Source organism: Lissotriton vulgaris, chromosome 11, assembly GCF_964263255.1.
Source record: "Lissotriton vulgaris chromosome 11, aLisVul1.2, whole genome shotgun sequence".
NCBI lineage: Eukaryota > Metazoa > Chordata > Amphibia > Caudata > Salamandridae > Lissotriton > Lissotriton vulgaris.
This window is the reverse complement of record NC_141699.1, coordinates 362,511,932-362,537,305: the sequence shown is the minus strand read 5'-3', so window position 1 is coordinate 362,537,305 and position 25,374 is coordinate 362,511,932. Positions and strand designations below refer to the sequence as shown.

Sequence of the window (25,374 nt, the reverse complement as noted above, 5' to 3'; positions counted from 1 at the left end):
GCAGTGTGAATAAGTGATTTCGCTTTAGACGTGCTGGTTTAATGATATTCCAACATTTTTCACATGATTTCTTCCATAAGCTATCAAGTTCTGAGTCTATGATGCTTTTACTCCAAGTCGATTCCGATAATGAGACGTCATCATCTCCTGGCGTGATTATAGCCCAGTACCATATAGAGATTTCCTTTTTTATTGGGGAGGTTTTCATGATCTCTTTCTCTATTTCTACATTTCCCGTTTTTTTCTCCAACAGGGAGCTTGCCCAGCTTGTAAGTTGATAATATTTAAATTTTGAAAGGGTCCCGTTAGTAATTTCTGTAAGTTGTTCCCAAGGTACTATTGAGTTCTCTGTCATCAGTTGTCCCCATTTGTTGATTCCTGCCATTCTTAGAGGAGTTGCTAGGGCGTCTTTTAGGCATTCAGGTGTGCCTGGTGAGTCCCATATCGGGGCTGCATAGCTATAGTAAGGAATGTTTAATGCGCTTCTTACTTGATACCAGAGTTTTGCCATATTTTTTAGTATCTTTAATTTTATTTTTTTAAAGAATTTGGGATGTCCAAATTTAAACAGGAAATGGTCGACTTTATTTGTTAGTATTTGGAGATATTGAGGGTAAAAGACATAGCTGTTCACCAGTGATCTTGCATTCTTGAATTGAAAAGCTCTATAGTATTCCATAATGTCTGGACTGGCTATTCCACCTTGTAGTTTTCTTCTTCTCATTTTGTTCCAGGCAATCCTTGAGCCTTTTGACGCCCATATGAAAGTCGTTATATCTCCTTGTATTTTTTTCAACTGGTTATTCTTAAACTCCAATGGTATGACATTAAAAAGGTAGGTAAATTTAGGAAGGATCGACATTTTCACCAAATTAGATCTTCCTATCATGTTTAAAGGTAGCTTATCCCATACCTTCAGAAGCTTTTTCATTTCTAACATTTCTAACGAGATCCTACTCAGATTTATTTGGGGGATTTTTTCGAGATCTTTTACTAAGATTATACCCAAGTATTTTAATTTATCCTTTGTGTATGGGTTATTCTGTTGTGTATTCCAGCTCATTGATTCAGTTTTTGATTCATTTATTAAGTATCCAGATACCTTCCCAAACTCTGAAATTACCTTATTTATTGCTGAGGAGGAGTTTTGATAATTTTCTGTAAAGATCAGTAAATCGTCCGCATATAAAGCCACTTTTTTAATCCAATCCTGATGTTTAAAAGGGATTATTGATTTGTTGTTTCTTAATGTGGCTGCCAAAGGTTCAATATATAGATTAAAGAGCAAGGGAGACAAAGGACACCCTTGTCTTGTTCCTCTTTGAATTGTAAAATTATTAGTTAGATTCCCATTAACTAGGATTTTTGCTCTCGGGGTTCTATAAGTCTCAGATATTAGTTGACTAAAATTTTGACCCAGGTTATATTTATTGATAAGTCTGTTTAGAAATGACCAGTTAACTCGATCGAACGCTTTAGCAGCGTCAAAAGTTATTATTGTGAGGGGGATTTTTTCACTGGTAGCTAAGTCAACTGCTGCAAAAAGTTCGTGGGTTAGGTTAAATATTGGCCTCTCTTTTATAAAGCCCTTTTGGTCTGGATGTATCAAGTTTGGCATTACCCGAGCTAATCTGCCTGCTATTATTTTTGTGAAGATTTTATAATCACAGTTTAGTAGGGATATGGGTCTATACGACTCACAGACTGTGGGGTTTTTTCCTGGTTTTAGAATAAGACTTATAATGGCATCATGCCAGGTATCCGGAGTTTTTTCTTTTTCCCTATATATTTTGTTTAGTAAACTTGTTAGAGGGGGGGTTATAGCTTCTTTTAATGCTGAGTATAGTTCATTTGGAAGAGCGTCAGGCCCAGCGGCTTTCCCTTTTTTCAAAGATTTCAAGACTGATTTTACTTCTTCCATTGTAATTTCTGCGTTTAGTTCTTCATTTTCCAGGTCTGATAATCTCGGCAAATTTAGAGAGTCCAGATATTCTTCTAATTGCTCTGGAGTAGAGGAGGAATCTTCCATATACAAATTTGAGAAAAAATTTTCAAGTTCCTGCCTGATTTCTGACTCTTCAGACGATGTCCCAGGCTGATTGCTTAGTTGTATTTTGTCTATTTTGTTTCTAGTCTGTTCCGTTTTAGTTTTCCAGGCCAGTAATTTTCCGCATCCCTCACCGTACTCGTGGGTGGCAAGTTTACTAGCTTCCCATTTAGTTCTAACTCTATCTTCGAGGTAATCTGCTAGCTTTCCTCTTAAATCTTTTCTTTCCTTTTCCAATGTATTTCTTGTTTCGAGGTTCGGTTCTGTGTTAATCCGTACGTCTAATTGACTTATACTTTCTTCCTTTTCTTTAATCTCTTGCTTGGTAAGTTTTGCTCTGTGGGCCCCCAGGCTTATAAGTTTGCCTCTGATGGTTGCTTTGTAGGCATCCCACGTAATTTGCTCTGAGGTACCTACTTTATTATCCTCGAAGAAATTTGCTGAGGTTATGTTCAGATCTTCCCTTATTTTTGGGTCCAGAAAGAGAGTGCGATCTATTGTCCATCTAAATTGAGATTTCTTTATTTCAAAGTGCACTGTTATTTGAACCGCTGAGTGGTCAGACAAATGTTCGGGCAAATGCTCCAGAGCTTTGATGCTTCTATGAAAGTCTTTACTAATCAGAAAATAGTCAATTCTGGACTTGTGGCCTAGTTTTTTGTTATGTAGGGTAAATGGGTGCTCCTTTTTCCCTTTCTCTCTCCACATATCGATCAGTTCTAAATCTCTTTTATAAATGTTAAGCCATTCTCTCATTTTTGGTAAATTTGATTGCCTTCCTGGAGGGGATCTATCTAAATTAGGATCTATCATAATGTTAAAATCGCCCCCGAGCAGAATTGGGTCGGATGTTGTTAACAGCTCTGAGTACAAGTTTTGTAGAGGGTTTGAATCATCAATATTTGGACCGTAATATCCCGCTATTATTAGGTTATTTCCATATATCTTCATTCTTGCTACAGCCCATCTGCCTTTGCTGTCTACTGTTTTCTGTATAATTCTTGCATTAAGTGTTTTTTTAAAGAGTATTGCAACTCCCTTTATATTGCAATTTTGGTTTGTACAGACGTAAGAATCTATCCAGTTCAACGACTTTATTATATGTTCCCATTCTTGGCTTAAAAGATGGGTCTCTTGTAGAATGATGACTTCACTATCCACTAATCTTAGATATTCAAAGATTCTCCTCCGTCTACTCGGTGTTCTGAGCCCATTTACATTCCATGATAAGATTTTGAAGTCTTTCACTGAATTAGACATGGCCTTTTCTTTTTGCTAAGTTTTTATTCCTGATTTCCATTCATTTATCGTTCTCTTGTGCACTCCATTGATTCGTTCTTGAGGATACTTTTTTTCAGTTTTTTCCCTAGTTTGCTCCCCACCCATGGTGTCTTTTTTACTTGATTTTATATTTTTTCTGTGTTTATCTTCGCCCACCCCGAGGAAGCCTCCCTTCTTTCTTTTGGGCGTTATGTTCGCCCTGTTCGAGATCCACACTTTATCTTTTTTTAACGTTACCTATCCTTATATTTATGTTGCAGTGCGTAACTTAGTCTTAATCTGTTCAATGAGTTCCTCCACCTCACTTGGTTCTCTGATGTTATGCATTTTGTTCTGCCACATGATTCGCAGTGCGGCGGGGAATCTCATTTGGACCGTTGCTCCTAGGGTTTTCAATTCGGCCATATATTGACCTAACTCCCATTGTCTATCTTGTGTGGCTTTTGACATATCCGAACGTATCCTAAAGGTCCAGTTGTCTTTCTTTAGGGAGCTGCTTTTTAGACCTTCACTTAGGATTCTCTCTTTTAGAGTGTATGTTTTGAAATTTATTAAGATCCTTCTAGGCGTCTTTCTGTCTCTACTCTTTCTGAATGGATCTCGGTGTACTCTTTGAATATCGTCACTCAAGTTTAAATCCTTTGTCCATGGAAAGAATTCTTCAAGCAGAGAGATAGAGAAGTTCTTTATGTCTTGCCCTTCTAGATTTTCCGGTACATTTAAAATCCTAAGGTTATTTTTTCTTGCCTGGTTTTCAAGGGATTCCAGTTTTTCTTTGGTGGCTTTATCCGAGCCCCTTAATTTCCTTATCTCTGACTGGTTAGATTCAACTCTTTTATTGAGGGACACCACCTCTGATTCTACTGCAGCCACTCTATCGCCCAGTGAATTCAGCTTTTGTTCTAAGGTCTCGCATACTTCCTGGATCTTGGCCTGATTAGACTCGTATTACCAAGAATCTTTCTTTCATCTCTCCTAGAACTTTCTCCATGAAACTCTCCATGAGTTTTCCAGTTTGCTCTAGGAAAGATTGAGGAGGAGGATAGTCAGGGGGACAATTGGATGTACTTGCGGCAGATTCAATTACGGTAGTTCCGGGACGATTAGGTACATTCTCAGGAGTTTCCGTATTTTCACTTTGTATATTTATATCGCTAGTTGATTCCGTACTCATTTTGGAATCTTTATCAATCAGGTTTTTGGGAGATTCTTCAATTTGAGGGGGTAGCAGAATGTGAGGGCTTTTTCCCACTATTTGCAGGGGTTGTTGCACTTTAAAAAATAATCTCAGTGAGGGTGTGATCTTAAGTTTGTGTTCAGAGAGGGCTCCTGTTTTGTCTGGTCTTGGTTTGGGTTGACGCTCTAGCTCTCTATTAGTAGAGCTTTTCTTGTATTTTTTCTGAGTAGGCAGGGTTACTTGTTTAGGAGGTTGTGTATAACTTCTCTTAGAAAACTGCCTATTTCTAAGGCAGTAGTTTGATATCACTCCACCTCCTTTTTCAAGTTCTGTTTTCCTCCCCCGGTCTTTCCCCTCTGCCCCAAATTTTGTCTTTGAAAATAAATCAAACACTCCTGCTCCACTGCCCTCTAAGCAGTTATCCTTTTCAGCATCTATCTTTTGTTCAACCTGGTGTTCACCTTCCTTACACCCTTCTATTAAATCCAGTGCAATCCTCCCCTGGCTATTTTCAACCCCTCGTACCTGGCTCATGTGGCTGCAGTAGAGGCAAAAACCTGACTTGTCTTCCTTGCTTCTCTCGCTCCACAGCTCAAACTTCTCGCTCTCTGGATGAGAACGCCAAGTATTTTTCAAGAACGGGCCGCCTCTTCTCCTGTGGAATTCCCTACTATCTTGCCTGCTGACGCTCCCTTGATTTCCCCGGCAGTCCTCCCCTCTGTGCCTCCAACACCTCGGCAAATGTTTTGGGTAACCCTCTCTGTTAGCGCTGGTGCCGCAACTGCCGCTACCGCTGCCGTCTTTGCCCCGGAAGTGGAAGCTCACTCTTCCCTGCGCTCTCCGGCAGTTGCGCTGGGCCCCCGAGGCTGCTGCCCATCTGTGCGGGGCGTCCGTCGTGGGGGCGTCCGTCGTGGCGTTTAACCTGCACTGCCCAGCTCGGAACACCCAGGGTCAGGACTGAAGCGAAACCAGGATCAGAGACGGGTCGCGTCAATACCTCGCTACCCCCGTCAATTCCGCCAGGAGCTGAGTCCGTTCCGTTCCGCTGCTCGCGAATGCCTTTCCCCGGTATTTTCTCCTCCTCCTGTGGTATGTCGATGCTCAGTTACTGTTGTCAATTGTCAATTGTCGAATGCATTATTTTGGGATAGGTTTAATATTTCGTGCTATCAATCCCATCTGCAAGTGTGGAGCTCCCGACCGGACTTCCTAGCCGGCCGCCATCTTCCTCCTGCAAGTGTGGAGCTCCCGACCGGACTTCCTAGCCGGCCGTCCCAAGAGGTAGATTCTTGCTGTAGAGATAGACTCTCACAGCAAACCTGGAACCAACGGCAACGTGGGTTTTATGAAGTTATGCCACGAAGAGTTTAAAAAAAGACTCAAGTTATTACAGGCAGAGTTAATAGAAGGATGAGGAGTTTCTCCACAGTTCTCGCTGGGACATCATTAAACATGTTGATTTCATCAACAGGAGATTTCTTTGAAGTCCAAGAATCTGGTAAAATAGGAGAATTACGTTTCTTGCTTACGGAAGAAGGAAAAGGGAGACGTTGCTGTTGTCCTAGTACAAGCCACCAGATGTGTACACTTGCCTCCTACAGGGATAGCAATGTATGGGTGATTCTTGGAATGATGACATGAATCGCAGGACCATTCTCATTGTATGCAGTCCCTTCTTGGTGGTGTAGGTATTGTTCAGAATAACTGTATACACCTGAACTAGTTAGGTCGATGGGGGAGCTGGCATAGCTGGAGTCTGAAGCAGTGATGGAGCCACACATGGTGGTTGAGCTTCAGGAACCGAGAGGCACTCTTAGATTTTTGGTTAGAAGAACGAGCAGCAGTTATGGTGAATTAGAGTGCTCTACCACAGGTGGCGGAACCTCTAGTGAGGGACCATGCCCTTGAATACTCATCCAGTTTTGGCTAAAACTTTCCTTGCTTCATTTCCTGATCCTGGAAACACAGTGCGGCATGCAGGTCCACATTGTGTGTTTTGATTCCAAATGGTGCATCAAGGTTGTGGATTGTTTAGTTATTGAATGACTGGGTCTCTTAGAAGTTGAGTTATGTTTTGTCGTGAGAAAGCTGTTGATACTGAACAAGTAGTAGCAATACCTATAACATCATAGTTGTAAACGTTGACACCGAACTGTGCTGCTCATCTCATTGTCTTAATGGATCTCTGTTTGGTGGAGTCTTTAGAGACTTTGGTGGAGCTGAGTTTCAATCACCAAGTTATCCATATACAGATTTCGGTCACTGACTGTCCTTTTACAGCACACGAAGGCAGACCTTTCCCCTGTGTTCAGAGTTCTCTCTATTAGTATGCTGGTCTGGATAGTGAGTTTCAGGCACACACACATGCCCATTGATCATGCAGCAAAACTTAAGCTGACTGGTCTGTAGGGGCACAACAAAGTTAAATACATTCACAGAAACAGTTGAAAGAAAGTAATATCTGTTTGCTTTGTTCCAATGCCTTGCATATTTGGTCTGCGGTTATAAAAATGATAAGAATGTTTGTAGCGGAGAGGAGGAGCCTAGCCTGCAGCCGAGATGGCCGCCTAGCTCCTCGGCTCCGTCGGCCCTGGCGCCCTTCGCTGAGATCCTGCTCGAAATCCTGTGCCTCCTGGCAACACGTTTCCCGGCGCTGCTCTCCTGACCACGTTGCAGTGTCCCCGGTCCGAAACGGAGCTGCCAGGGCGGAGTTCCACCCCGGTCACCACTCCGGCCTTCAGCAGAGGGAGCGGCCAGGCCATTGTTAGTGGGGACGGCCGGAGGCCATTGCGACAGCGGCGGCCGCTGCGGAGAGGGAGGAGCTGGGGCACCGGCCTCGGAGCTCGGCGCTGGTGTAATTTTCGTAGCAGCCTTCTCCTTGCCAGCAGCCCAGCGCGATTCGATCGCAACATTGTTGCCGGCTCCTGCTTCATGTATCCCGGCCCGGCTGCGAGGGTCCGGGATTGTTTCTTTGTTGCAGTTTGTAGCAGCGGTCGCCATCTTCTGCAACAGGCGCCCTGCTCCTGCCGGTGGGTCTCCCAGCGCCACAGTTGCTCCTAGCATTCCTGCCTCTTCATATTCGGCTGCCTTCACGTTTTCTGCACCACCGGGGCCTCACAGAGGTTTCATGGATTGCCTGATGTCGATGGCTGATGCCGGGGGCTTGATCCCGAGGGCGCTCCATGGCAGATTACCCAAGATGGCGGACGCAGCAGCACCCTCCGTTCTCTATCCTCCGCTGAGGCTCTGTGACATCCTGGCGGCACTGGGGGACCTGAGATTGGCCTTTCGTGCTTTTGCTACCGATTTGGGGGCCCAGCTCGATGGGGCCCTGTTGGCTGGCCAAGATGACTCTCCAGAGCGGTGCGTTAAGCCATATCCTGAGCCGACTGTCGGCGGATTGCCCGAATTGGGGTGCGGATCGGTGGCGGAGGGACGTGTCCCGGGACCCGCTGCGGTACTCCTCGGTCCTTTTCTGGAGGAGTCTGACGACGTTGCCTCTCTTGTGCTGCCGGGGCTCGGGTCCCCGTCGCCGCCTCGCCCATTTCTTTTGTTCACGGGTGCCATGTTGCCGAGCGCCCTCCTGGACTTGCTCTCTGTGCACCGGCCGGCTGCTATCTTGGAACCTATACACCGTTCTGCCCCCTGGAGCTTTAGCCGTGGATTAGCGATGGTACGTCCTCTGGTTCTTTACAGTCAAGCAACGATCCAGTTTGCCTTGTCTCCTGCACCCCAACTTTCACGATGGTCTCCAAGGTGGTCCATTCCGTCCATACTGGCTGCGCTGCGACTAGTTTCGATTGGACTACGGATTCGAAGGGGACAAGGCTGAGGATGGGGACTTTCTTGCTGCACACCGGGACATATAAGACTGAGACTGGGACTTGTGATTGCTGGAGGTACAAGTTGTATGGGTGTTAGGTTGGGGCCGGGGGTTGGGTGGCCGCAGGTATCGATTATGTTTTGCTTACATTAATCCTTGGCCCTCCTCCGATCAACCGTGACATTTTATTCTTTTCCTTATTTTTCTCTTTATCTTCGTCTATATTTCGGGTACTCTTTTGGGGCGACAGACACTCTGCTAGGGGGGGGGTAGGCCGTAGCCTCTGCATGTGTGTAGGGTGGGGGGTATATCTTCTTGTTGGTTTTTTCTTTCTATGGGCCTCATTTTCCTTTCTTTCTTCTCCCTTCCTCTCTTTTTTCTTCCTGCACTTATTCTTCTGGCTAGCTCTTCCATCACTTCTTTCTTGGGTCTGTGGGTGGAGTGGGTGCTTTTGGGTAGCGTTTTGAGATCGCCATTTGCTATGCTTTTAACTATCCTGGTTCCATTGAGTGCGATCGCTTGCCTATTGGATAATGTTTGCTAGTCCTCCTTGAGATTGCTGCCCTGTATAAGTCCTAACTGCATTGCCCTGATTCATCTCCTTCCGGACCTGTTGCTATGGACTCATTTTGGATCTTTATTTTAAAATTAAACCTCATCATCCTGTTGCCTAGCGGCATGACTTCGTTGGACGTGACTTGACGTATATGTGGTTCTATCACTTTTGCCGCTGGGGGTTGCCATTACTTGCTGATGTGACCCTTATTGTCGAGGCCGGCCTGAGGGTTGTAGGCCCGTATTTGTCTGCACATACTGTTCAATAAAGGTTTTCCAAAAAAAAAAAAAAAAAAAAAGAATGTTTGTAGCATATGTAGAGAAGATAGATTGCATGCTTTGCGCAATCCTGCCTTCTAGTGTTGGGCATAGGCATTGCAAGTTTTATTAGATGTAAAAGTTTCAGTATTGAGGTAACGTGATCCCCCGCAGAAACTCACAATGCTCCAGGCCAACTATCTCATCTCAGATTAGTTTCTCCCACCATTGCGTTTGGATGTATTTATTGAGCTCTGGCACTGTCAATTTACAGTCATCAGGCATTTGACTTCAATAACCGGAATCACCATCTACAGCATCGAAAGAACCACTACAACAGGCGAATCTTTGAATCCAATCAGAAAGTTTCTTTCGCAACCAGGTCATACGAGAAGAACTCTTTTGAGTAAGAGGGCAGGTGGAAGAGTTTGTGAATAATGAAGAACACGCCCTTCCATTTTTGCCCCAGATGGAACTGTAAATTATTATGTTAGACTATCTTTTCTTACCTCTAGTTCATGAGGGATCAGATGTTAGGCCTATCAGCTTTTAAAAAATAAAGAGATTACTTGCTACAATTGAGAACATCAATGGATGCACTTTAAGATTTTGCGTAAGGGTCGGTACAAGTTTTCAGACCTGAAGACATTGTGGAAACCTATGAAGAATGAGAAAGGAATTCTGCTGGGTCATCTGGATCAGAGTCTAGTAAATCCTGTCCGTAGAAGACTTGGACTACAAGAAAAACAGTCTTTTGGGATCCTCCGCCAGAACAGTGCCCAGTTCACGGACTACACTGAAGACACCAACATCTCATAGACCAGCTACAGAGTGGCCCTATATCCGTGACAATTTATTTTTGCCTAATAACCCTGATCCCAAGGAATCTGACTTCGCGTTCCAAGTCCAGGGCAAAGGCGCCTATGTAGTCTGCTTCAGTTGCTGCACCTGTGCGTGCTTATTGCCAAGAGCCCATTTCAGCTACAGAGAAACATTGAGCCAAGGGCGCCAAGCCTAGAAGCATTGCCATGCCTGCTTGACCCTGAGGTGTCGAGCCACCAACCTTGTTGCCAAAGTCAACTCTGAAACAGATTTTGAAGCCAGCCTTGATTCTAATGATACCAATTTGACCATTGAGTTCCCTGAACAGGCTATGGTCAGGTGATGAGTAATCTATATATAACAACATCAGGGTTGATTCTGACTTGAACTGGGCAATCGGAGTAAGTTCCTATGCCACTTAATGAAACTCACATTCAAGGCAGTGATCTCTCAGGAGTTGCAGCAGTGTTCCATTCCAAAGAAACTTGAACATGAAAACACTGTTCCTGCTCTGCAGCCACCAGCAAGCCCCATCCCTTCACCACAACACTCCCCAAGCAATCCCCTACACCAAAGGAGTCACTGCGCACACACATGCTGACTGAGGTCCTGATAGCTAGAATAACCCGAATGACTCCTATTTTGAGCCACCCCCACCATATGAAGATCCCTCTCCCAGATGAGCCGTTACTGAAGGGAAGTAACTTTTTCTTTTAACCAGCTTTTCACAGCACAGGAAACATTTCAACTTTATCAGTCCTGCTAATAATGTTTTAAATATATTTTAGAGCCGCTTTTGTTCATCTGTTTGGTGCTATATCATAGTGTACCAGATTGTGTCCATTAGACTCTATTCTTTATAAAGTAATTCTCTTTTTAGAATGCACACAAACATGCATTTATAACTACACTTCTATATGTATCTTAATTGAGGACTGCAGCTATACTTGCAAACCTATTTTGTCTGTATGTGCTGCTTGTTTGTCTTACTAGTTTGCTTTCAGTGCTCTTGTATATTGTGCCTATATAGATATTTAACTATTTGAATCTGTGCACCATCTCTCTTGCAACCCTATCTTTCTGTCTATATACCTCTGTGTGCCTATCTATCTATCTATCTATCTATCTATCTGTCTGTCTGTCTGTCTGTCTGTCTGTCTGTCTGTCTGTCTATCTATCTATCTATCTATCTATCTATCTATCTATCTATCTATCTATCTATCTATCTATCTGTCTGTCTGTCTGTCTGTCTGTCTGTCTGTCTGTCCTCTATCTATCCAGCTATCTATTTCTGGCTTTGCAAGTCTATCATTCTATCCATGTATCTGTCTGTCTTTCCAAGTATCTGTCTGTCTGTCTGTCTGTCTGTCTGTCTGTCTGTCTGTCTGTCTGTCTTTCTAGATGTCTGTCCTCTATCCAGCTATCTATTTCTGGCTTTGCAAGTCTATCATTCTATCCATGTATCTGTCTGTCTTTCCAAGTATCTGTCTGTCTTTCCAACTGCCTGTCTTTTTTAGCCTCGTTCCCGTTTTTGCAAGCCTCTCTATTTATCTCTCTTTTCAGCTCTGTCTATTTGTAATAAAGATTTTCAAAAACATTACAGAAAAGCATTAGCACAGGCAAGAGGCTGGTAGCCAACACCAGATCAATTGGGTGTTTTTTGGTCATGTAATTTGACCTTTTGATTTTACTAAAATGATGTGTGTAACATAGTACTTATAGGGATTTTCAGCTAGACTTCATAAGTCTTTGTCATTTTCATTTTTCTTCCACCCAAAGCCCACTTCAGCCAATGTCTAACTTCACTGTGAGTTGCAATATACTTCCTTTTCACAAGGGGCACATCCACACAGAAAGTAGTTTCCTTTAGTGTAAGGGACTACTATGAACCAAAACAAAAGGTTTCTTTTATGCAAATATTTTGCTTTAGATTGATAAGGGCCCGACACCTTCTCTAACAAAGATTTGCAAAAAAACATGACCGAACTAAACAAGAATTGCCAATATCAGAAGGTTGTTGGCCAACATCAGATCTCTTGGCTTTTTCAATGGTTGTTTCATTCTTATTATCCCTCACCACCTGGTGGTGGTGAGCAATTTTGGGGAAAAAAGAAGGGAAAAAAAGCCATCTTACCACCCACTCAAAATAGGGCGGAGTGTCGGATGCTTACCTCTGATAGACCGTACTCCGTCAGGCATTTGGAGGAAAGTTTATACCGCTAGATAAACTTTATTCCATCATTATAAACCTGCCAATCTGCCTTGAAATCTGACGGGCGGACAGAGTACTCCGTCACCAATACAACCAAGTACCCTTTTGTCCAAAGTTTGAATCTGGCAAAGAGTCTGTAGTCCCACCCTCCACCTCTACAATCCACTAAATGCAGTCAGGAAGATTAATCTGCAGATCCCTCTCCATAGAATTTCTATAGACGGCCCGGTCTCCACTCCCCTCGCTTCATTGTCTGGGTCTCCGCCATCCATCTACATCAATGCAGGCAATACACTTCCACTGTCTTGGAGGACACAATACTCTGGATATCACTCAAGGGTCTGCATATAAAAATAGAAGCTGACCTTTACGCAGGTGGACCAGTAGGCCTCAACCCACTGACACAGATAAAAACCTCTATGTAATTCTGTTGACCACTGTATACTACCACCAACGATGTATGCACTACACTAATGGCAGGGGCAGTAGTCCAGTGTCTGTAACCGGGCGGATCTGGTGGCTTAGTGGACTAATTCCTCCACTGTAGGGACCTGTGTTTGACCTCCTGATCACAGGTTCAAATCCTGGCAGGTCCACTCAGCCTTTCCTCCTTCTCAGGTCAATAAAATGAGTATCGTTGAGTTGGGTAAAATAAACATCTGTTATTCATCGCCAAGATATCCTTGGGTGAACATGTGCTTTACAAATACACATGATATGTAATGAGGACAAGCTTGGTGCACCCCTCTAGGTCAAATATACTTTCCATTGAAAAGGTATTTTTTAATGTGCCTATAAGTATTATTCTTTTTTAGCTAGTGTCAAATCAATAGCTTACTCGTGTCAGGTAGGACATGCCAATTTTCATGCAAATCCGTGCAAAGGGGCGGTGGTAAAAAAAGAAGTGTTTTCCATTTTAGGTCTGAAAGAACATTTTGCTCATGATTACAGCCTGAACGGCTGAATGAATTTGCATCAAACGTTACTGAGCATGTTTTAAAGGGATAACATTTTTGTGTAATGATTCAGTTTCTATTCTGGTCAGTCACATACAAATATAAGTGGCTGGAGACGGGCTCAAAAAATATTTTTGGGGACATTGTCTCTTTGCACTGTGAGAAAAAGAATTCCACAGCCCGGTGTTTATCAACTTTAAAGGTGACTTGATCCATTGCAGTTCTGAGAGTTACCCAGTAGTGAGAAAACTCTACTGCAATGCCAGAAAAAGCACAGAAAAAATGTGAGCCATGAGTCAAAAGGAGATTGTGATTACATCAGCAGCCATTTTACATAGTCAATTCAATTAAATAACACTTTATTCGGTTGCATACATAACCATAAAAGCACATAAAAACATGATAATATAATTATTAAAAAACAACAATAATCTATATAGTAAAATAACAAACCGGGTACATAACACATAATTTCATTTCTCATTTTGTTACATCATGATAAAAGGTAGTTACCGAGGCTAACAAATTTTGTCTCTAACTGTTGTAGGGCCATGAATGCTGGGCGACATTGCCTCATGCCATAAGTTTTTAAAACAGGGATGATCCATAATTTCCTATGTACAGAGTAAAACTTGCAAAAAAATACCACATGTATTATTGATTGACTAGAAATATCATTGCATGGGCATTTACTCAGTTCTTTCGACCAATCATTTACGACAGGAAAGCTTAATGATCTGTGCAGTATGCCCAGGCAGAAACGCATCAATAAAAATTTGTCATATTCGGATGTTATCAATCCTAGATACGGCTGAAATTTAAAAGTTGTTATTATGAGGTATGTACTTGCACTGTTATTTTTTCATTTCCAAACTTAAGCTCTGGTCACTCAGGTAGCTTAAGCATTCATTTTTAAGGTCTTTCCTTGCTATCCTCTTCAAAGACGTGGGATCATCATAAAAATCTTGATGACCTAGATTTTATAAAAATGATTTAACATATAGCAGCCATGTAACATTTTGCACCCTGTCCAGGCCATATAATCTGTTAAAATCCAACGATTAAATTTAATTTCATCTATTGACCAAACCCTGTGCTATAACAGGACCGGTTGAATTTTTATGATATCCTCCAGGTACAGCAGCCCTAGTTCTGTATGGCATATAAAAGAGGAGGCTTTGTCAATGATTAGTAACATCCAATCGCGACTACATCGGTTCGCGATCAATGTCCAACTATCTTTAAATTTCTTGTCCTTCACAAACAACCCGGGTTCGTTAGTGATTTGTAAACCCTTGGGAATGACCCCCTTCTTGCAGTATTGAATAATAAACTCTGCATGAAGTTCTGTTCGAATCATTTTTTTCTTTAGATTCCACAGTTTATTCCACTTATCGTCATCACTTTTAGATAACTGTGTTGATCATTTATTGTGACTCATGAATATATGTGTTTAAAAAATTTCTTTATGTAAGTTAATGTTTACATTAAGTCCTGTGATGAAACTTTTTTAATAAATAATTTTAACTAATTTGCTTGGATACATCCTATGTTATGATATAATTTATGTGCATTGTATTATGATTTGGGGATATTACTGATTCAAGAAAGGTGTCATTGTTTATAAATCACATTAATGCTTTAAGCTTTAATACACAGAAAGGACATTTTCTTTTTGGTTATATAAAAGAGGAGGTACTGTTTGGGACCATCAATAAAAACCTCAGGAACATATTTTCAGCTACTTGGAGAGCGCTAACCTCCGTATGCCTCCAAAAACCAGCTGCGTACGAAGCAACGGTGACACATTTTGCTCTATAAATATTTAGTAATTCCACCGTCGGGCGTCTGCCTATTTTCCTACTAAAATTAGATAGGGCTGATAAGATCCTTATGTACAGTAAGCTCCTTGTTTTAGCTGCTTCTACCCCCCTGAACCCGTACTTTCGAATAAAATTCCAAGGTAGGAAAAAGTCTTAGTGGTTGTAATCCGCTTTTTGTCAATAAAAATTGATCTAGATTTTAAAGACACCGACCCCAATTCATCAATTTATTTAGTGAAAAAATGTGTCACATATGACTTGCACGTTTTACAATAGTTGGGAGAGAAAGAAAGACAGCACATGAGGCAGAGTGGTAAGGATGTACACAGCAGGGGTTTACACCCATAGTAGGAGCGACTGGCCGCAGTGTAGACTCTGTGCTCAACCCAGCCTGTGTCCAGCTGAAGGAAATTCACAGTGGGGTTGGTCTGATGGCAGGGGCCTGAGACGGAAGCCTGGCATGGGCACCCCTACAGTGCATGACTAAATAAATAAATAATAATAAAAAAATAAAATTCACTAGAAAAATCACATAGTTATGTTTTTAGCTCAAATGCGTAATGCCACTCAAATTTTCTGTCATGATTATCATAGCACACAATACATACCATAATTTCCACCATGATTAAAACTCCAATTTGCCATCATCACAGGAACAAAATAAGACCCAACAGGAGAGCAATAGTGTGCGGTGTGAGTTTTTGAATGTCTTATGAGTGTTGATATCTATAACTAATGACTTTCAGTGGTTTTAAGGGTTTGAACCAGAACAATGACTTAATTTTTATCCGTGGTGTAATTTTTGTATCCATCAATAAAATGCTAAGTTTGATGTTCTGAAGATGTAGATCCAGGTTTCTTCTGTAAGATTGCTGTTTTGATGGGTCACAAAGATTGTGGGATGGTAAGCCTTTGAACATTGTGGAGCTTATAGCGCTTATTTTCAAAGTGACTCCATAGGTGGCATGTAAGTTGGTTATTCTAAATACTTGTTACTTGGATGGATTCAAAGTGTGTTTTGCCTTTTAGGCAGTGAAAATTCAGCTCTCCAGATGGAGGCAAAGAGAACTTTTTTATTCAAAACGAAACCCTAATTAGCATATTTCATACTAAAGAGCCAAGTCAGGAAATAGATGGGTTTCTTTTCAGAGAGGCTTTGTTTACAGTAGTATCATTTATGTTAAATCTTAAGCACTGAGTAATATTTAAAGGGATTTTTGATAGACTGGGTTTCACTGAGCCAGAAGAAGGGGTAGCTGATCCAACTGCTCTCGACTTTCTTGCAATTTAACTTTCTGAGTACTTGGGACCTCCTTTTCACTTATTGCGCGATGGTTTTTTAAAGTTTTTTTTTACTATGTTCAGTTAAAGTGTAGTTTTTTCTGTTACTGGACGAAAGCGTAATGCTCAAAGATGAATAGCCATGTGTCCAACCTTCTTACTGTCGAATGTGGGTGAGTTCAATACTCAGCTTGAGCTTGAATTACCTTTAGAAGCGGTGGTGGATTTAAATGTTATTCTTCGGGTCAGTTAAGGCTGTTTTTCCACTGACCAATTCACTTTCCACATAAATTTGAAGCAGAGTGGCTCACTGGGTGGACAGAGAGCAGAGGTTGAGTTTTCTGTAAACAAGCGTTCTTTACCGTACACGGCTATTCACCATTCTGTGACCAGTTAGAGGAGGTGGCAGCAATTCAGATGATTGATCTGGCCTGAAATTGATCTTATTCTAACTATGTTGTTAGATGGTATTTTAGGACAATAGAGCTTAATATCATTAGAACTGTCATTTTCAGGGACTTGAGTGCGCATGTTAGGACATAACCCGTTCCCATACACAGCTCTACACCGAAGACTTGCACTTTAGGTGAATTTTAATGGAGTAGTCAATCTCTTCTTTAGATTATTTACGCCTGTCCTGGTCATCTGTTGTGGGAGACAGAGGTTTGTAGAAGGCAGTGTATGTTAACTTTGGGTGTGGTACCTTGGCATCAAATGGCACAAACTAACTTAGTAGAGATGGAGCTACACAGACTTTATGCAAGGTGACTGGTAGTTTATAGCAGACTGTCACTGGTCACTTAAATTGGATGCAGATGGTGGCATGCTCTTACTTTGTGAAATCTACATCGGGTCTGGGTAATATAGATTTGCAACAGACGGTATAGATTTAGCAAGGACAGTAGTGGCTGGCCCCAGGTGACATGAACTTACTGTGAGTGACCTGCACTGACTATGAGTAAAGTCAATTGGTTGCTGCTGAAATCACTCTGGGTTACTTGGGTTTCTAGCATGTTGCATATATTTATTGTAGGTAAAGTAGATTGTTAATGTGTGATGTACCCCAAGTGTGAGATTTATATTTGCCGCCAGAAAGGTGTGTTAGCTGCGAGTGCTAGTGGCTGTAGGTAGTAGTAGTGTGCAGTAAAATACCCATAGAAATATTAGTTGGAAAAACCTAGTCTAGACTGACCTTAGGTGGCTGGGGTTATGTGCATAGAAAGGACTGACAGTTGAGAACAATTTTGCAAGAGTTTGCTCGCTCAATCCAGGGAGGTGTATTTTGGCCATGGTTTGCATAAGTGATATTGGTTGACAGTAGGTTCTGGACAGTGAATACCACCGTGTTGGACTCTGGATAATTGTTTGTGTGATTCATTTCAGCTCAGTTTGCTGCTTTTCTGAAACAAAACTTGCTGGCGAGGAAAGCTCTTCCTCCTGGCACCTCCTCATGTGTCTTTGGTGAGTATCTCTACTTTCTCTATGGCTCGAAATGGGGTTCTTATCTCCCCTAGTCTCTCCTCATGCCTCTCTTGTGAGTATAAACTTCCTCCTGCTGCCTCCCTAAATCCTTTCCCCCGCTCTCCTTGCTGCTTTGGGATGTCCTGCATCACCATCTCTTTCTTTCACATCTTTCTCCTCCTTGTAATGTACAGAAAGCCATTCAAAAGATGCAGTTGTCAAAGTTAATCTGTATCAGCTCTCACAGTTTTTTGCCTCATGCTTGGTGTGAAGGCTGTTTTTCCAGTGATTGACTGTGAAGGTTCTGCTTTTTAAGTGCCTGGGAAGGCAGCTGATGCTGACTTGGAGGGCTACTGCCCACTGTAACTCTTTGCAGACTGTTGTTGTTCCATGACTGCTTGTAAAGCCTTCTACTCTGTGACTTCTTGTGCTGGTTGCTGCCCTGAAACTGCCTACGAAGACGTCTGCACCTGATAATCCACAGAGCACTGTCTGCTGCTCCATGAGAGCCTCCAATTAGTTGGCTGCCTCCCTTTGAATGCAAATTGCAAGCTTTTTCTATCCGAATCCATGCAAGTGCTGGTTGTGCTCTTTTGCTTCCTCAGTGAGGTTGGATGTTGCCTTCTGACTGCCTGCATGGCTCTGATTGACACTCTGTGACTGTTTACATAGTACTGACTGACGGTATTGTGCTGCTATCAAATGACAGTGGACCAGCACACAATGTGTCAAGGAATCCTTGAATCGTATGCCCCTTCATAGGGTAAGGTGCCGCTCTGGAGGTAGAGGGCCTGATTTCGTGGGGTTTCTGTACATAGGCTTGGTACAGTGCTATGAAAAGTATTACAGGGAACACGGTAACCCATGCTCACAAAATCCTATCCAGAATTGCACTAATTTAAGGTTTCACCCTAAGGGTAGGGGTAAAGGATTGTCACACATGTTCAGCTAACTGGGTCCCTGTTTTCAACAAGCCAAGCTGCCTTCTGTTTCTATGTGTATGTACAGTGGCTACTTTTGTGTTGCAGCCTTTATATTCAGGCCTTTTCAGCACAACAGTTTTATTCTGTGTGGTTTCTTTCTGACTCATTATTGTGTCTCCAGTTTTTCTTTTTCATCTATGCATCATCAGCACTTCATTGAACATGTTGTTCGAGTTTAGGCGTAGATCTTGTATCCTTTCTCTCCCTGACTCTGGAACAGTGGAATCTTTGTGACATTAATCCTGAAAGCTAGTATTAGGGTATGTGAGCATTTTCATGAATTACCAACCAGGCCAATTTTATTTAACCTGGTAATATAAATACCGGTGTCATACTTAGGCCTCCGTTTATGTGGTACTTAGTTATAGGACTGTCTCTCCTCATACCACTTTCTGGGTACGCATCTCCTGTGAAAGTCACAGCCTCTCAGTGATTGCTGTCTTCTATTGCAGCGTGCCTATTGAGGACTATGTGGTTAATTTAGTGGTCTCATGTCTTTGTGAGTGTTTAGTGACCTCGTCTGCCTGCATAGATTAAGATATCCACTGTCTCTTCTTCTCAGCCTCTATGGTTGTAGCATCCCTTTCATGTTTAACATTTGTCCCGCAGTACAGACTCTCAAGGCAGTGCCATGAACTTAATGGCAGAAAATACAGCATTAAGAAATAAGGTAGGAAGTAAATCCGTTGCAGGTGGGGCTCACTGCAGAATGGGATCCAGTTTGAGGGGCGATATGAATACTTCATTGCCACTGATGGTGCCATGTTTTCAATGATGCAGTCACATTTCAGTCCTTTTATATCCATTGTCAAAACTCCATTCTGGTTGCTTTCTGCCCAATACTGTTTTGCAGTGTTACACCTATGGTGGTGTTCTTTGTCTGTTCTGGTATAGATACATTTACTTTGGCCTTTCCTTTGTGGTTTAGGATAGGGATACATCGTATATTTGTTGTCTTGACCAGTTACACACATGGGGTAGCAAATTATTGCTAGTGGGTGGAGCTTGATATATACTGAAAAGTAGCTGTAATGGGTCTATCCTAAAGAGAATAGAGTCATCACACACTAAGAAAAACCTGTTGAGCAATGTGTTGTCCAACGTCCACTTGACCTGAACTTGTGTTTCTATTAGAAGAGCATAATACAGAATAGGAAAAAGAATAGCAAAAAAACTGCACCAAGGTTGCAGTAATTGAAGCTGGTCATATTTCAGCCCTACAGCCATGCAAGAAAACAGTCTAATCCAAGACAGGATTGACTACTCAACAGGATCATTAAGCAAGGTGTAAATTAAAAGGAATAGATCAGAAAATTACATGTACATTGTAAAACCTGCTTAGATTTCATATGCTAAAGCCAAACTATATATTGCAGATAATCCTGATCCTAGTTGCCAGATAAAAAATTATGTGGTTATTGTGCAAGCTTGAAATATTTCATGTTTGTGTTTGAAAAATTACGTATGACTTGGGCCCAGTCTCTTACACCCTTACATGTAGGACTTTGAACCTATCTTCCCCTTGGAGTCCTTTGACAGAGCACGCCCTCCCCTGCAGGTCATTGCCATTACGATGATGAAATGTTTTGATAGATATCTTGTGGAATAAGCTGGTTAGTAATTCTGGAAGTCTAGAGTATTATCTTTCTGTTCTCTTTTTTTCCATAATCAACAACCAAACAGTTTAGAGAGGGTCCAAGGGATATTTAATTTAAAGACCCCTACCTGATTATTATCCCCAGCTACTTACATATGTATAACACAAAAAACAGGGGGGGTCTACCAGCTTAGTTATGTGGCTGCACTGTCAATCCGAGTTAACAGAATCTCGGGTGGATAAGTCACATCAAGACAGCTTATTTCAAAACAAGGTGAACACTATATGTATAGGAAAGACCAACACGGTACAGATCATTCATACATGGTTGATAAATTCAAAACAATTAGCAAAGGGTTACCATCAAATTGACTCAATGATCAGTCCTATCATATGGCTAAACCCCGGTGCAAATCAGGCTAGTCCCCTGATCATTGGGACTTCAAGCGCCGCACCATTGGTAGCTGGTCAAGGATTTGGTCCACCCATACAAACAGACCAACAATGATGGCTGATCTTTGATGGTAAAGTGAGAAACCGTGCAACAGAAAAACTAGTGACTTTAAAATAGGATGGAGTGTCCTCCTATTTCTAACTTTATTCTACGGACGAACCACACCTCCTAATTAAAAACATAGAACAGTGCAAAAAAGAACAGTCAACAAATATCTGTCTAATAACGGGCCAACATGTTTCTGCCTAGCGGGTATTTTATCCCATGGCATTCGTCGGGGCCTCTGTTCTTACAATAGTTGCACTAAGTAGCGATGAAACAAAAGAAACACCACCACCACCAAAGTGAAAAAGTAGGATGTAAAAGGGTTGAGTACGATACAACCTGTACCAACCAATGACATTAACCCCCAAGACTCAGATGTGAGCTTTGAGGTACCGACGGATAGTGCGGGCCTCGTAGACCCTGAGCAAGGTCCAGGTGAGGTGAGGTCCATTTCCCTACCATGAAGGATTTCGTATTTCCTATCTGACATGGAGGGTTAATGTCATTGGTTGGTACAGGTTGTATCGTACTCAACCCTTTTACATCCTACTTTTTCATTTTGGTGGTGGTGGGCCGTTGTGGTAAGACCCCTGTGTGGGGGTGTTTCTCCACCGATTTGTTGTTCCCCTGCCGATAGACAGGAGGGAGGCCTCACAAGAGATAGTCTAAATGGCCTGATAGTTTCAGATCTAAACATCGGTGTCGGAGCGGCGTTTTTCTCTCCTGCCGACCCCCAGGTATGGTGGATTTGTCCTACGTTGCCATACTTGTATTCGTCTGACGTCTCTGCAGCCTGCGGCTCAGCGGTGTGCTTCTACTCTCCCGTTCTTTGGGCAACCCTTGGGCTGCCATGAGGGTAGTGAGTGGCCCGCATGAAGTCTGAATCAGAGATTTTTGAAGGCTGTAGGTTTGGGCCGTGGAGAACGGCTTAAGGCCTTCCGCCCTTTCTAGCCGCGTCTTTTCCTCCCAGAATTTGTCTGTGGTCCCGGGCCGCCATTTAATAATTCACAAGTATATTGTGCGCATACGCGGGAGAGCTTGATGCTCCACGGCAAACAAAGGCCGGCCGGGTCTAGACAGTCTTCGTTTGACAGCCCTCCTCCAGCAATTCCACCGGTTCACTCGCAGTTCCAGCTGCGCGAGTTCCGAGCGGAGGCCGTTACCCTGTTGGGAAGCAGGGAGACAATACTTCCTTCGGTCTCTAAGAGAAGGTCTGTAGTCATGGTGCTTTCGGGTGCGAGAAAAGGACCAGATCGAGTTCAGGCCCATTCTGGTTTTGCGTTAAGCAAACGGAGGGTTGCGGTCTTTGTGCCGGATTTATCCTAAGCTGCAAAGAGGAGGATGGCTGTGCGCTATAGGCCTGCAGGATGCGTACCTCCAGGTGCTCATTCCTTGGAAACATCAGAAATCCTGCGCTTCCTCGTCGGCACCAATTGCTATCAGTACACCGTACTGCCGTGTAGATTGAAGTCTGCACCCAGGACTTTTTTGACATGCATGGCTGTGATAGCAGCCCACCTGAGACAGAACAAGGTGTTTGTCTACCCATACCTGGACGATTAGTTGATCTAAGCCTCCAACTTCCAAGAAGCACGATTGCACTTCAACAGGACGACTGTCCTGCTGGACCGTCTGGGGTTGCACATAGATCTGTCCAAGTCTGTCCTGATCCCGGTACAGTGCCTGCAGTATTCGGGAGCCTCCATCTATACGATGTCAGCTAGCGTGTCTCCCTCGGAGGAGAGACGCTTATCCATCCTTTGGAAGGCTCAGGCTCTCTTAGCTGCTCCATCTACAACAGTGAGGACGATGTCTTCTCTACGGGGATCACTCCGCATGCGCACCTACACATGTGGCCGCTACAGGATGGTTTGGAGGACCAGTGGAACCAGAAGAAAGGGTGTTGGGACGACCGGTTTCAGTTATTTCTTCACGCCCAACTGTCCCTGAGATGGTGGTGCTCAGCAGAGAATATCCTCAGAGGGGTTCCTTTCCACAGGGGCTTCCCGACTCGGACTATCATTACGGATGCGTCTCTCCTGGGCTGGGGAGCGCATTCAGACCATCTACAGATCTAGGGAGCGTGGTCTCCGTCAGAGTCCACGTCTCACATCAGTTTCCTGGAATTCAGAGCTATTCACTTGGCACAGAAGGCCTTTCATCTGTCCTTCCAGACCGACTCCTTGCTTGTGCGGACGGACAATACGACCACAATGTTTACCTCGGCAAAAAGGGGGGCGCGAGATCACGCACACTGTCACAGGAAGCGCAGGCCAGAGGAGTGACGATAACGGCGTCTCATCTGCCAGGTGTGCAGAATGTTCAGGCGGACGCGCTGAGCCGACTGATTCAGGAAAACCCCGAATGTGTTATAAAGGACGAAGTACTAGGAGACGTCTTCGCAAGGTGGGAGACTCCAGACGTAGATCTGTTCGCCACCGCCGAAAACAGCAAATGCCGAGACTTCGCCTCCAGGTACTACCAGCAGTGGACGCTGGGGAATGCACTATGGATCGACTGGTCGAACAACTTTCTGTGCATTTTCCACCCATTCCCCTGATTCCGGCGGTGCTCATCAAGCTGTCTCAGTCCAGGGCACGGATGATCCTGATTGCCCCGGAATGGCCCAGGCAGTGGTGGTTCACGGACCTGCTTCACCGGTCTCTCCTTCCTCACATACAGCTGCCGTGCCGGCCGGACCTTCTCACGAAGTTTGGGGGGGGCAGATGGTGCACCCCAACCTCTCGTCTTTGAGTTTGGCGGCATGGCTCCTGAGAGAGTGCAGTATGGTCATTTGAATCTACCATAAGATTGTATGGACATACGGAAGGAGGCTAAGCGACCGTCCACTAGGACTTCCTATGCTTACAAGTGGAAGGGATTCTGCATCTGGTGCAAGTCCAAGAACTATGATCCAATGACTTGTAAGGAAGATGTCATCCTTCCGTATCTTCTATATTTGGCCCAGTCTGGCCTTAATGTTCATTCAATTAAGGTTCATATCGCTGCGCTGACTGCCTACTGGAAATGCCCTTCACAGACTTCCTTCTTGCAGATCCCTGTGATCATGGACTTTTTGGAAGGCTTGAAGAAAGTGTTCCCTCCTGTCCGGCTTCCTTCGTCTTCATGGGACTTGAATGTGGTGTTGTCCAGATTGATGGAGGAGCCTTTCTAACCTATTCATAAGGCTTCGTTGCAGCACCTGTCCTGGAAGGCTGCGTTCCTCGTGGCCATCATATCGGCCCGCAGGGTGAGTGAAATTCAGGCGTTGTGTTGCCAAGAACCTTATGCTGTATTTCATGCTGCTACGGTTGTTATGCGTACTCTCCCTAAATTTCTTCCAAAAGTTATCTCTGATTTCCATGTTAACCGCACCATAACTTTACCTACGTTTTTTCAGAATCCTTCATCTCCAGCGGAAAGGTCTCTGCCTTCCCTGGATGTTAGGAGGGTGTTGACATTTTATCTGGATAAAACCAAAGATTTTCGTAGGTCAGACCAATTGTTTATCAATTTTGGATCAGTCAGGACCGGTCTTGCTACCTCATAACCGTCCATCTCGAGGTGGTTTGTGTCCTGTATACAATTGTGTTACCAGAAGGGCTAATAAGACCTTAGGGGGTAAACCTAAGGCTCATTTCACCAGGGGCAAAGGTGCCACTACTGCTTTGCTTCGTAATGTTCCTATTGCAGAAATCTGCAAGGCGGCCACTTGGAAGTCGGTCCATACCTTGCTAAGCATTACTGTCTGGTCACTGATGCCAGGACAGACGCTCAGGTTGGGCAGGCTTCGCTGCGAAATCTGTTCCCACAGTAGTGGTGTTAATTCTATTCTCTCCACCGCCGCTTTCATGTGGGGATGGGCTTGCCATTCTATTCACTAGATTATGACTATACACAGAGATCCCCTACTACAGAAGGAGTGTTTCTGTCCTGTAACTCCAGTTCTGTAGTAGGGGTATCTCTGTTATAGTCATAAGCGCACGCCCTCCTCCCCGGTGGAGAAAGATATTATGTACCGAATGCTACAGGTCTGGCGTGTTACACCTTCAAAAAGAACTGAAAGTTAGAGGGACCTGCTGTGCATTCTGGGATACTGAGAGAGTTCTGGAAGGTTCTCTTAAAGGCGCAGTATCCTGTTTTGAGCCACATAATGGCAGCCTATGGGGCTTGTCTGTCCATTCCTTCCTCTCTATCATTCCAGAGGATTTTGCTAGAAAAGGAAAGTTTTTCTCTGTGGAGAAATCTGAACAGGCTGTGCTGTTGTGGATTTTTGGTGGAATTTCTAGTAGAAGTACTGGACAGTGTAGCCTGTGGATATAGGCTGCATTATCTGTCTTTAAATTCTCTCTTAAGTGTCTGTGCAGTTCTGCATTTTTTGACAACTTAAGAGATTATTTTTGATTGCTCCGGGGTACGTGCACATGGGCGGGACTATTCACTAGATTATGACTATAACCGAGATACCCCTACTACAGAACTGGAGATACAGGACAGAAACTACTCCTTACAGAGTCTCTAGTTTCTTAAATGTGCATAATGTTTCAACAAGATGGTCCAAGGTAGCTAACAATTTTTATATACATTTAATTTACGTTG

General features: G+C 43.4%; 1 protein-coding gene across 8 annotated transcripts in view; it reads left to right on the top strand.

Moving 5' to 3' along the window:
• KANSL3 (KAT8 regulatory NSL complex subunit 3) overlaps positions 1 to 25,374 on the top strand; it is a 535,939-nt gene that overhangs the window by 284,490 nt on the left and 226,075 nt on the right. For 4 of the 8 annotated variants that reach the window (XM_086943339.1, XM_086943338.1, XM_086943342.1 and 1 more), the window contains one exon: positions 17,619 to 17,696. The exons of the other annotated variants lie outside the window; for them this stretch is intronic. In XM_086943339.1, coding sequence (XP_086799465.1) covers positions 17,619 to 17,696 — 78 coding nt within the window. The remainder of the gene's footprint in view (positions 1 to 17,618; positions 17,697 to 25,374) is intronic. 8 annotated transcript variants of the gene reach the window in all.